Here is a 14,164-nt window from a genome sequence, read left to right on the forward strand (position 1 = left end):
GTGAACAAATCTGTGTCAGAAAGAGACATTTTATTTTATCAGACTGTTTGCTCAAGTATTCAATATTCATTTACATGGTTTCACGAAGAATATTAGAAATAGGTTCTTTTCATCTTACTACAAAAAACTGTTCTCTTTACGTCTTTCAATCTTAAGGGTAAAGTACTTGTTCTATGAAAATATAAACAAACAAGCCATGAGTTTATAAAAACACCTGTTTGTACTGTATGAATTCTTTAAATATTTTTCCTTCTCTTTTAGTGCTTATGTTTGCATTGCAGCTGATTGTTCCTTCATTCCCTGACTGCCTTGTTTTCCTTCTGTCCACAGTCAACCTTTGGACCATGTTTCAGGCTGCTCAGAGACTGGGAGGATATGAGTTGGTAAGTATTCACATATGTGGTGATATGTTCTCTTTGTGGAAGGTCCCTCCCACGCCTCTCTCGGCCTCCCCCACTTCGCCTGTTATGTCTTTTGTCTACTCTCGTTCCCCCTCTTTCCTAAAATGTTGCTCATTGGCCTCTCTCTTCCACCTCCTCCCTGTGTTTTGTGCCTTTTGTCCTTAAGGTCAGAACTTGTTTTCCCAAGAAGTAAGCCACTTTTTTTTGCCAAACGCTTCTGTTGTTGTGAAGCCCCCTCAGAGTGGAAAACACATGTTCCTCCGCTCTACACTGGTCAGAAGGAAATTGGTCAAATTGCTCATATTTTCCCAAGTCCACGCTGACGCAAAATGCACATGTTTGCCCAGAAGTGTGTTCGTAAATGCTTTTTACACATTAAGTGGTCAGAAAGTGTGAGGCGTTCAACTTGGCTTCTTATCATCTATTGCTTTACTCACTATAAACATATGTGTTTCCAGTCAGTGTTTGATGCAGTGATTCATAATAGATTGCTACGTCTGTTTCTTATTAGCAATCTGTTATAACGTAAAGCAAACATAAATCCTATCCAGACTATAAACAGGATATAGCTCATAATCAGCACGCATATCCTTTAAAGCATTAGATTATCTGCTGTAACATTTAGGGTATGAAACATTTGCACTTTATTACACAACTTTATTTTTTTTATGTCATGAGAATTGCGTGGTAAAAATTCATCAGAGAAACAAATCGAGTCAGTGCCTCCTGAAGACTTTTAAGTTGACGCCCGGCCCTTGAGCTTGCATTCCTACAGATGATAATATAAAATAAGACTGAACTTCATATAACATGCTACATTTTTGTTACCCACTACTCACTGCCACGCTGCAGTAAATATATAACAAATTACAAGCGTTCATTTAATCCTCTGTGTTTTATACCTTATAACTTTGCTGAGAGCGGGACATCAGAAGCTCGTCTCCATGGAGATGTGGCCGCTTTTGCTTTGACTACAGTAGTATTATAGGTTTTCTACCAAATCCTTTATTTTGATGATACACTGCCTAAATAGCATTGTCCTGCCTACACAACCTACACTACTTTCAAATGCACCAATTCTTAATGTATTTGTTTGTGCAGGCTCTCAGTCGTCCAGGAGGTGTTCAGTGTAGTGAACTCTGGACGGAGTTGGTTGAGTTGAGGACGTTTCGCCGAAGCTTCTTTTTAGCTTCTAAACTCAACTAACTCAGTCCAGTTGAAGATTTAAAACAGTACTAAGTAACATGCCCCTAGAGGCCATAAGATGTCGTAGCATGTTGCGTTTTTTTTACTCATTAATTGTCTGTTAGAGTAAATACTACGCTGACAGAAAAGACAAAGGGAGAGAGGGATATTGTGCATCCAAGTACACAATGGAGATTATATTTTTCATTAAAACTTGGCTGTAAATACAGTTTAAGTGGCGCTAGCCCACAGTTAGCTTTGCCCGTTAGCCTGTGGCCTGTAGCTTCTTCTTCGTGATTCTATTAGTGTGTATTGGTGCCTCCGACTCGTTGGCAGCAAAGTTGCAATTGTGTTTTTCTGGCCAGAGACACCAGGGGGAAATGAAAGACCCCCCAATCATCCCATAAACACTTGCATTACCCCCAGAGGGACTACGGAAAGCTTCACTGCAATTAACTCTTAAAGGCACACTGTGTAACATTTTGGATTGTACTGTTGCAATACAGAACATGCCCCTAATGACCCGCTCTGATTTTTGCAGTAGGTTATCAAAGAATGGATTTGATGAACACCTAATCTATTTAAATCTCAAATTTCACTGCCTTTGGTCAACATCTCCATAGAGATGAGCTGGAGATGTCGCCGCTAATGTTAGTCGTTACAGTCAGGTCTTAGGAGAGGTATTTTTCAATTGTAAAAATGTCTGTAATGAAATATGTGTGTGTTTTATTGTATTTATTCTGTGAAATGGTACACGGTGCGGCTTTAATCTAATCAATCTTAATGTTTCGGTGTGCTTCTTCCAGATCACCGTTCGCCGCCAGTGGAAACATGTCTATGATGAATTAGGCGGGAACCCCAGCAGCACAAGCGCAGCTACGTGTACGCGCAGGCACTACGAAAGGTGAGATACGACGTCCAATGTTATTATATGCCACATTGTTGTGCTTAATGTAATATGCACGGAGCTGTTTACTTTGCCCATAGTGTGTAAACCCCTTCACAGCAGTATCAGATATCACACTTTTATTTATAAGGCTGCGCCACTATGTATGAAATGAATGTTAATCTAGTGCTGGAGGCGGGCGGCAACAGTACAGTTAATAAGATAAAGTGAGAACGAAGCAAGCACTTTCTGTAATAGTGTACAGTTATAATGATATACATAAATACATTTCTCGTGAGTCTAAATCAATTCACCACGCAACTACATTTGGTAATTATTCAAGGATTCATTGATCAGCGACGTGCCACTATGGAACCAATTATACAGTAAACCTCACACATGCTGCATTACAAGCCACTTTAATTCGCCTTTGACGCTCTCAAAATAACAGAACATCTTGAATTATTAAGTGTAAATTCACAGTTTTACTCTCTCCTGTAACATAAATAAAAAGATAAAATGTAGAAACGGCTTAATTTATTCATTTAATCAGTGGGAGACTGCAGTACTTTGCGCTGCCCTATAATCACTCGCATGCTATTACAAAACCCAAGCGAGCATATGGATGTGTTCCTTAGGGAGCGGCTACGCTACAACGCCGCTCTCCGCACACACAAACACTTTCCCAAGGTTAAACAAACGCCAAATACGATCTTTGCTACATGCGCTAACCAGCCGCTCACAAAGCGGGTCACTGCTGCAGGCTCCTGACCCTCCCTGCATCCTCAGCTACCTGCCTGTAAAGTTAGACCGTGTGGATTTAATGGAAGCGTCATATTGTGTAAGGATTGCGTGGAGTCATTTGCAAGCGCCGGCAGTGACAAGCGTGACTTTTTCCCTGGAAATTTGTCAAGCTGTATATGTATGAGTTATTGTTTTGCATGCGAGCAGACGTGGCTCTAAATGTTCATTGCGTGTTTCTACAGTGCTTCTTTCCCCTCAAGAAAAGGAAATGTACCATTTAGAGGCGGAGCTGATACACAGTCCTATATCTTTTGTCTCATATTCTAACAATAGAGCCAGCTTTCAACACCTGGCTGCAATGCATCTGTTCTCCAAATACGGATTTATTAGCTTTGTCTGTCTGATTGTAGTCGTGCGCCATCACAGCTGCGATACTGATTCAATTTTTCTCTGAACAGAGGCCATAACATAATTAAAGATTACAATTTTCAGTATCAAATGCCTACATAATAATTGAAATAATTTGAGGGAGATTCTTTCTGAACCCTGTATGCCTCATGTTGCAATACGCCAATACACACTCCTGCTCTTCATTGTTTACCACTTTACTCGGTATAAACAGGGTCATAGCAAATGCAGCCCAGGTAGGACGAAGCATTGAGGTGTGACTGCTGCTGCGTTGGCCTTTCTCTCTCCAGCCACTGAGAGAAAATAATGCTGAATCAATACAAAGCAATAATATCCACACACCGCAGTGAATATCAGGCTGACAGAGAGAGCGGCGTTCAAGAGATGCGTGCGTGTAGGTGTGTGCAAAGGATACAGAGATCAGCTGAGCAAGTTTCCATTCAGGGGAATCATTTTAGCTGAGCTTGGGTGTTTGGGCTTCTCAGAGGGCAATTAGCTTCATTGTATTAACTCAGCAAACAGGAGCATTCTCCCTGCATGATGAATGAGGCTGTTTGTGGGCGCGCTCAAGTGTGTGTGTTTGTTCCCTGGAGGCGTCTTTGTTTCCCCCTTTAATCATTAGTCAATGTGCTACAAAAATATAATTCACAGCAAGAATGTACAGTGTGCAAATTGGAACCCACTTCTCGCTGAAAAATGAGTTGTGATCTGACCCAACAGGCAAAAGTACAAGAAGCGTTGTGTCAATACAGCGATTTGGATAACACTAAAAGTGATAGTGATAACATTATAAACCTTTTTGTTATTAGATGACATTGTTGTATCAGTCTGTCTATTAATGACAGATGGATGTACTTAATCAACAATAGTCTAATACAAGTATATTAAAGCTTTGTAGTTAAAAAGTGGGAGGTTATTAAACAATTTTAAGAAATGATATTTTGAAATGAGTCATTCTTTGCTTTCCTTGTGTTATAACAGTTGACAAAAATCTTAAGCATTGACTTTTGTAAATGATACACATTATCCTCTTACGGCTCTAATGGTAAAATCATATGAAATGGTTTCCTTGGTGATGCTATTTAGAAAGAGGGAGCCAGGGGCATAATCACTATATTTATGCTGTCCAGTAACAAGCAGTAATCACTGGTGTAATGCACTTACGTGGCTAGAATTAAACAGGAGATAACTTCGCCTAATTGTCCTCTTCTAAGTTGCTGTATGTGGTTCGTTTATTTGCAAATTGAAAATGTAGGAACAGGTCTGCTGCCTCCGCTGCTGTTGCTATAGGGTAGCTTTAATGATATTTATTTAAACTGTTTCCCGAGATTAGCTGTCAGGGCCCGGCGCTCTGAATTAAAAATGAGGTCATGAAAAAGATGGCATCAATAACCTTGAAATAGACTGCCTTTTGCTTCTGTGCCATTTTCTCTGTACTTCCCTCCTCCCTCGCCCCCTCACTCCCTGCACTTCATGCTGTTTCTTTCATTATACAGGTCAGCGCCTTTTAACAGCTCCTACATATTTAATCTTCCTGGTTTCCTATGTGATCTCTTGTTACAGAAACATCACATTTCACTATCTCTGTTCATTTCTGCCTGTTACAGAGCCTTAATACCTCCCCATGCTTTGGCAGCCTAATGTAATTGCACAACAGGGTTGATATTGAGGCGGGAGGGGGGTCTCCATGGCAACAGAGAAAGCAATTTAGAATAATTTGCTATTTAAAAACTCTGAGGTTTTGGTCCAATAGCTCAGAGTGCAGATGAAGGGCTTGGAATTAAATCATTTCATCTTCAGATATTGGCTGAGCGCTGTGTACACAGCGTCCTGTAGTCATATGTGAAATATTCAGCCCAATCGCAGCGATATGTTGCTTTAAAAGGCAGCTGTGCGCCAGCTCCAATTTTAGTTGAGTAGATGTTTTATTGATTCAGCCTTTATTCATTCCTTGTAGCATCAATGTTCCACTATATTCACTCAAGCCACTCTCAAGACACGAAAATGCACAATTATTAGACAACCTTTAGTGCACACTGTAAAAATTAGAAACAGAAAAGGGCTGAAGAGACTTTTTTTATTTAACTGTGATGCTCTCTATCTTTGCACGAGTCAGCATCTCTGTGCTTTGTCCTTGCTGTACTGCAGATACATCAAATATGGTGCATTACACTTTAGCATATCTGCTCCACAGTGCAGCTCAAACACTGGTTTCAATTATTCTGCGCTCTTGTTCTTAAGCTGATGGTATCATTGAATTACAATGGGAGGCTGCGAGGAAGATATCACTTGCTTTTATTCTTATAGAAATGCATCAGTAGAGAGACAGTGACAGAGTGTAATGCACAGGTAAAAGCATTTAATTTCAAACACAACGTACAGACAGTGTGCAATACGAGAACATCATTTTGTCAGTCAGCATTCTTACCGCTATAAACAATGTCTCAACATGTCGTCTGCATCACAAGCATAGCCAAATGGTTCAATACATGACTCTCCAAAGGGAAACAGGATGTCAGCTAAAATCGGGATCCAGCCAAATTTCCTTAGGTTTTTATACAGAAATAGCAGAGAGCTATTTTATCCTAGATAGATAAATTGTGAACTGTGACGAAAATGCCTTATAAAAGCCTTTTTGCAATAATCACACAAATCACATCGTCGGATGGATCCTTTATGTGTTGAATTTAATCAGAGTCTTGTTTTTCCCAGAGACACCGGGGAATCATAAATTACAGCAGTGACACGTGACATGCATTGACTGGATAGGAATCTATTCAAGCCTACAGAGATTAACAACTAGTTCAGTCTCACAAGTATATTAATGGCATTTTATCATTGGGAACACATGGTGTTTATTATGTGCCAAAACTACCAGAAATGACCAACTAAAGTGTGTCTTTATGCAGGCCACATTTACTTTAAACAGTTCACACTGATTATGGTGGCTCACACCTGCTATTCTGAATGCTTGGAGCGAGCTGCCGCAGGAGCAGCTAATGAGAGCAAACCTCCAGGGAACTGTAGAGGTCATTTTAAATCTGGTATTTCCAGACTTGACAAAGGACTTAAGTTTTTATACATTCCTGCGCTGCCCTCCTGCTTTAACTGCATGAATGAGGGTCACCTCGAATGGTTTGGCTTTGAGACAAAAGAGGGCTTTGAGCCATGAATTCAATTTGGCTACAATGTCCGTTCATCTTAATGTTTATGTGCTAGCATTTTTCTCTATCTGTTTTGATGATGGTATTTCAGGAATATTTCATCCTGTGTGTTTTATTGTTTTCTCCTTAGCTGCTCATAAAAGTTAAATCACTTTCTTTCATCACCTCTAGGGGTTTGCCCACAAGCTCTTTTCAAGTTTCATTTACAGTTGGACTGCTCTCGTGATCTTAACGCAACACATGCTCAAATTAATTTTAGCAGCGATGGGCAATGGAATAGCCTCCAGGCTTTTTCCACTGATTTGGTGACTTAGGCATTTCTTAGAGTTTAACACGCTGCCTGTTCCTGTCACAAAAACTGAGACGAGAGTAGCTCAATGTCAGTACCAACACTGGTTTTGCCAGATTGTTATTTTTAGACTTGTCTATGCAGACTCCTGCCTAAAACCTAAAAGGGTTTGTTGATATGTTAAAGGTATGCCGAGAAAAATAAATTACTCATTCACTTTTAATGCTTGTGTGCAGGTGTGCATATTTTGATTTTCTTTTATTGAATATTATTAACAATAAAAGCTCTGCTCAAACAAGTGATAAATTGCCATAGAGGAAGTTAAGTATTTACTGACCTCATAAACTGGTCTTAATGAAATTCTTTCCTGGAATTTCACAGTAAAACACGCCCCCAAGTGGCTCCAATGCCTCACTACACTTGGCTCTCTGCCTGTTCATGCTGCAGCTGCCAAGCTCGGACCTGCCCCTTCCTTGCAGGAAATTACTACTTATATAAGTGCTCTTGTATTATGATTTTTAATATTACATGAGGCTGTCAGAGTTATATGGCTCACTTGAAACAGCTCTGTGATTTCATTCTGACTGCTCTTTTGTAATCGTACGCTCATTGTTTTAATTGATTTAACATTGAAAATGACCTTATAATCTATAGAAATAAAAATAAATGAATGAAAACATTACCAATCTGTATTAAATTAGGCTTCTAGGCATTGGTTTTGTCTCTTTTATCTGGCTAATAAGTTCTCATTGTTTCCATGTGGAACTATTTAAGGCAGCCGTAATTTCCCAGATCCGCTCTTAGATTATAGAGACGCCCCCTCCCCACCTCTGTCCCATATTGACATTCCATAAAGTTGACCCAGGCCAAGGCAGCCATCTCTTTCCCACAGATTGCAGTGATAGTCGGCTCACTGTAAGTTTCTGTGCCATTCTGGTTATGAAAACACAGCTCCATACAGCATATTATCAACACATGAGCACAGCCCTGAAACACAGCAACCATACAGTATGTAGTCATTGTGCTGACAGGTTTTCAATATTTTTATTTTCACAATTATAAAGGACAAAAAGAGAAAGATCAGCAGTGTGTCTGTGATGAGTTGCCAATGGCTTTTGCCATCAGACTGGGTGTCCAAACTTTGCATACCACTGTACAAATGATTCAAAAAATATCATACATTTAACGTATTCTCTGACTGCACACACACATTTTTTACGCTTTTCTACCTTCATTAGGCACTCAAAGCACTTTACATCAAGGAACCAGTCACCCATTCACAGTCTCCCAGTCCCATTCATACACCAGTGTCAGACAATTGAATCAATGAAGTGTCTTGCCCAAGGACACAACAACAGTGTGCACCTGTGGGATTTGAACCGCCGATCCTCTAATCACAAGACGACCCGTTCTACAGCGGTGTGATTTGTGGTTGGCATTATTCATTCTCAGTAAAAACTTCGAGATATAATATAATAGATAATGATAATATCATCAGATAGAATTCTCCAATTCAGTCCAAATCTTCTGTAAAGACAAACACAATCACAATTGTTCATATATTTAGCATACAACAAAAATCTGTTTCGCTGTTATATATTTTATATATATTGAGAATATTTTTATGTTAAAACCTTTTAGTTTAAACCTCTACAAACGTCTTCTGAAAAACTAAATTCTTGTATTAGTTTAGCAGTACTCCTGGTTGTCAATAAATCACAATTAGATATTTTCCCATGCAGTCTTTAAACTATTCTTGTGACGTCAACATCAAAAGAGAGTGAACTGCAGTATTAAACAACTCACCAATACCTTATTGGCATAATATAGTTTTCTGTTCTCCTCTTTCACAACCCGTTTGCCTGTCTTCTTTCCAATAAGTCACATTAAATAGTACATTTCCTTTCTTGGCCTGGGGCCCTGTGCCAGACCAGCTGTATGAAATGTAGCTCCACTGCTCTTCCTGCCAGCACTTTTGTTCAGAGCAGAAATAACAAAAATCCCGCTGAGCCTCTTGAACTCTCTATGGTTTTTCCCTGTCCGTTTGAAGAGTGGGCGAAATGGCGCTTGATTCATTGTTTGTTTTAGCGCTGTGTCCCTTAAAAGGAGCGGTGCAACTATTTCTTTTCATCACATGAGAAAGTCTTATTTTGTCTTCAGACTGAGGGAGTTGTGTCTCTGTCTGGCTCGTTCAATGTAAAACACTGACAGACATGTTCAGAGGGGCTTACTGAAGTTTCTCACTTGTTCATGGTGTCTGGAGTCTGCTTTGGTGCCAATTTCCATCTACTTTTCTGTGTAATAAAAGTCGAAAAGTTTCCCTCGCCGCTTTCTTCATGTCATTATTTTACCCATGGGTATTGTTACATTAGCCAGACCCGAGTGTTCCCATTAGTTATGACATCAGATACAGAAAACTGACTTGGGAACAGTTTAGAGGGGGAATAACACAAGTCAGAATGAGTTTCGTGTTACTTTTTACACAGTGTTCCTTGTCATGTATTGTAGATTTAATTAAATCCTAACTTTTGTTCCAGGCACATGGACAAAATGGGTGTGTACTACAGTGGATATTATTGCTACAATTTATAAAGAGCAAGACTAAATTATTGCTTTGGCAGATTGCAAATGTATACGTTGACACTCCTTGAACCAATTTGATAATTTTTTCCCCCCAGCATTTGCCTCATTTTTAGGCAAAAACACACATTTCCACTCAAGGTTAAATTATAACCAAATGTCTTTTTCTTTCTCATTCTCTTATTCCCATACACAAACCCGAGGCCCTAGTGTGGACTTTCCCTTCCACACTTTAATTACACTAGGTTTGTTAAAGCGTGCCAGGTATTTAAACAGCAGCCTGTGGCCATGCTTTGCTCTTTTCTCTTCTCATTTCACTGAGCATTGTGCGCATTTTGTTCTTGAATCAAGTATGATGTGTGTTCTGTACGGATATTGTAAGAAGACGATTGAACTGATAGTAGCATGCTGTTGAATATATGTCTGTCTGTGTAAAGACATGACTCATTTTTGTATGCTATCTGTGACGCAGGCTCCTCCTTCCATACGAGAGGCACATTAAAGGCGAACAGGACAAGCCCCTCCCACTGACCAAACCCAGGAAGCTAGAAGGTGAACAGGAGAAGACTTCAGGAGCCAAAACCAAAGGACTCGGGGCCAAGAAACCCAAAAACTCCAACAATCCTAAACAGATCTGCAAGAAAGAGAGAGGAGACGCTGCTCAAGGCCTAGAACAATCACAGGTCAGTCACACATGTTTGACATTTCTTGAAAATGTTTTAAAGCATAAAGCATTTTATTTACAAATACATATTACAGTAAATGAATTATTGATGGGATGATTTCTCTGCAGGACTTGAAGACAAAAGATGAGGTACATGCTCACTCCATGATAAACCAGGATGAGCCCATTGTGATAGAAGAGGAAGAGCTGCACCTGACCCTGAAGGAGGAGACTCTATCGGCGGAACAGTCCTCTCTGCTCTGTCCCAAAGAGTCGGACTACAGGAGCCATCCTTCCGGGCGACCCCTCCTCACAGTGCCCTGTCCTCCTCCTGAGTGGAGACAAATCAGTGAGGCCCTGCAAGCCAAACTAACGTCTGAACAGCAAGCAGAAGGACATTTTATTCACAAAAATCCCTACCTGTCTCACCGCTGGGACCACCACAAACCAGTAGGACATATCGCCCTCCCTGAGACTGTCTCGAGAGTAAAGGACACTTTAGAAAGCCATGGGGGGAGAGTGGGGAAAGTTCTGCCAATGTGTAAGCAGCTGGATAGGCAGTCTGCAGACAGCAGTTCAGAGGAGGACTACGGTGTCATAAAGAAGGAATCTGCTGCGTATAAAGCCAGTCATGGGGTCATGTCTCCATTGGCCAAAAAGAAGCTCCTGTCCCAGGTGTGTGAGTCCAGCACTTTCTCCTTTACTCTTCAGCCTCCATTATCTGCAATCCCCTCTTCTTATTCAACCCTCTCTGAGAGAGACACAGAGACACAGAGAAAAGAGGACTCAGGGCAGAGGCAGGGCTCAGAGAGCATCTCTGAGGGACTGCCTATATTCAGGCCCTCTGTCATCCAGCACGCTCAGAGCAGTAAAACACAGCAGACCACAGGCAGCCAGTCAGACAGAGGCAGCTCCACGGAGATGTCTGAGGCCTACAGCCGGACTGGACGCCACCTTCAGTCCCAAGTGAGTGCACCGTGGCAGCCTTATCTGCCGCGGGCGCACAGCCAGGATGAAGGTGACAAGGAGAAGTTAGTCCAACCGAGTTCAACAGGTCATCCGAGAGGCTACACACCGGACTGTTACTCATCCCCTCACCTCAACAGCCTGTACCGACAAACAGAGACCTGCCTGAGCCAGGAGCGGATCTCAGGCTTCACCAATGGAGAACGCGGGGAGCACTATGGCCGGGAGCTGGAGGGGGGGCAGGGGTATGTTTGTATCGAACAAGAGGGCCTGGCCTATAGGAGCCACTATAGTGACCGAAGTCAGGACAGCAGAGAGGTGGACGATGAGCCCAGGGACTTTAGCATGTCCAAACAAAGGGTGTCTTCTATCTCCAAGTCTTCATTCTGTGGTTTGTCATATCCCATCATGCACCAGAGTTTGGAGTCACACCCCAAGGCTTGTAAAGTTTCTCCTTTGACCATCTCGCCCTCTAAACAGACTTCAGAAACACAACAAACATTCCCTAGTCCAAAGACCTCGTCTGAATCCAGTCCAAACAGACCCAGTAAGAGGAGTGTAGCAGAAGCTGAACACGAGGATGCGCCAGAGAGGAAGGTGCGAGTAGTGACTCCCATCCATCCCACGGGCACATCTCGCCGCAGTGACCCAGAGGAGCTCAAAGCGGCTGAACCAGGGCATGCAGTTCACCTCAACACTCACATCCCAGAAGGGCACCTCACAACCGCATACCCTCCTCCACACGCTCTGTACTCCGGCCTGTATGCTCCCGGCAGCCTGGTATCTGCCAGTGCACAGGACCTACAGCAGTACCCGGGCCTACAATACCTCAAGAGCCAATCAGCAGTGTCACCCCTCGTCCCGCCATTAGCCTTTCACTCCATGATGTTACACAGGCAGCTGCTGGCGGCCAGTCCCAGCGCACATCACTTCTACAGACACCCAGGTGGAGCAGCCCTGTATGGAGACCTACTGCACCACCTCTACCCCCTGTCCACGCTCCCGCCCCCACAGCTGTCCTCAGTACATCCCAGCACCAGACTGTGAATCACACCCCCGTCACATCATGCTAAAACACTGACATTATCAATTGAGGAACCATTGGTCAGACTGAAAAGTCCTGTGTATTTTGCAATTAGTTATACTTTGCACTGCTCTGTATTTTTGTCACCACTTACTGTATCTTTGTGTTGTATTCTTATTTGCACAATGCTCTTGTATGTTTATAAGCCCACTAACATTTAGTGCTCTCTCATTGTGAGTCAGGTCTGTTGCTCTGGACAATTGTTAAAAAAGTGAAGGGCAACAGAGTAAAGCCATTGTTTACTGCATCTGAGGGCTAATCTTTGTTGCTGAAAACACTAAAATGATGTAAATGAAGTCTTTGATAAAGCAAAGCTGCGATCACTATCATCACCATAATGAGTGCATTATTACACTGAAGCCAGTGGTGTTGTGCATGTTTACATTTCCTCGCTGACGCTGTCGACACTGCAGTGCTCCACTTGAACTGTATAAGATAAGACTTGCTCAACTGGTGCTGCGTGACATGACCTCGTCATTGTTCAGGTTTAGTCTTATTATTACGTACAGTACATCCAACACAAGTACATGTCTTATTGACTAATCTAGAACGTTTGATTGTCAGAAAAATTAATCAATTCTTTTATTTAATTTTAGACCCTGAAGAAAAGTCCTTAAGCCCTTGTGATGAGTAGATTGTAGCAGTGTTTAGTCCGCAGGACCAGCATGATGATACAGCAACATGCTGTTGAATGCTCACCACAAGACATCAGCATTTCATCGTTTATTCCTGAGCTTGAAAAGCTTTGTTTTAGTGAACAGACTTCTCTCACACGCTGAAAGGACTCTGTATAACTTTATAGGAATGTTGTCACTTAGGATATTATTGCTTTGCAAATACAATATCTGTGCCTTTCGCAGTCTTGGATTAGAATTAGCGTTACTATTGACTATTAATTCTGTAGCAGGGTAGGCCAAATATTTCCGTCACTTTGATAAAAATGCTGCGCCTCAATCACTCACTATTATACTGTATTACAACATTATTTCAATGTTTGCTTTAATAGATTGTTTAGAATGATTCTTTAAATTGTCACAATAAGAACAATGTTCAAGTTGTTAGTATTTTAACAAAGGTGGAGATTTTCAACTGCTGGGCTTGAACACTGAACATATGTTTTAGCGCAGAGAAAAAGGTACCATAATTTAAATGCTACAGCCCCGGGTAGAAGGGAACACCTGCTCTGGCTTTTACAACCACTAGAACTGCAATCCAGGATAGTCGAAAAACGCAGTGAACATGTCCATCTGTGTGATAGTTTTACTGATGAAAAAACACACTCACACATTCATTTCCTCTAAGTACTGTAAATTGCTGTGTGTAAGTGAAGCTGACAGGATTGCGGGCAAGCCCCACTGTATAGAAATCACTCATACGGGATCAAATGGCAATCCTCCTCTTGTCTTATTTTGATTTGTACATAGCACTGTAGATAAAGTGTGTGGCTGTTATCATATTAACGGTAATAATCTGTAAATAGTATATAAACAATATAAAAGTCGGTTACACAATCTAGCTGTCCTTGTTTGCTGTTTCAAGGTCACCAGTGGTTATGTTAGATATTAACACTACAATTTAAAAACTAGGAGATTCTTTTGTTGTTTCACTTTTTTATGTTGTTTTCATCAATGTGCATCCTTAAAGTGTTTTGATACAGTTTACCAATCATCCAGCTGGCAAGCAAGACAAAAAATAAAGACATTTTGTATGATATGACTTCCTGTATATTTAATTAAAATATTTTACTATCTATAACAACTCCTCTCGCATTCTTTAGCAGTGCATCGGCAGCC

At 41.3% G+C, this 14,164-nt stretch overlaps 1 protein-coding gene across 1 annotated transcript in view; it reads left to right on the top strand.

Annotated features, from left to right (window-relative positions):
- Positions 1-12,942, top strand: part of arid5b (AT-rich interaction domain 5B) — a 63,904-nt gene extending 50,962 nt beyond the window's left edge. The window contains exons 7-10 of the mRNA XM_079559525.1: positions 331-383; positions 2,393-2,490; positions 10,130-10,340; positions 10,451-12,942. Coding sequence (XP_079415651.1) covers positions 331-383; positions 2,393-2,490; positions 10,130-10,340; positions 10,451-12,334 — 2,246 coding nt within the window. The 3' untranslated portion in view covers positions 12,335-12,942. The remainder of the gene's footprint in view (positions 1-330; positions 384-2,392; positions 2,491-10,129; positions 10,341-10,450) is intronic.
- The last annotated feature ends 1,222 nt before the right edge of the window (positions 12,943-14,164 follow it).

Source organism: Gobius niger, assembly GCF_951799975.1.
Source record: "Gobius niger genome assembly, chromosome: 7".
Classification (NCBI taxonomy): domain Eukaryota; kingdom Metazoa; phylum Chordata; class Actinopteri; order Gobiiformes; family Gobiidae; genus Gobius; species Gobius niger.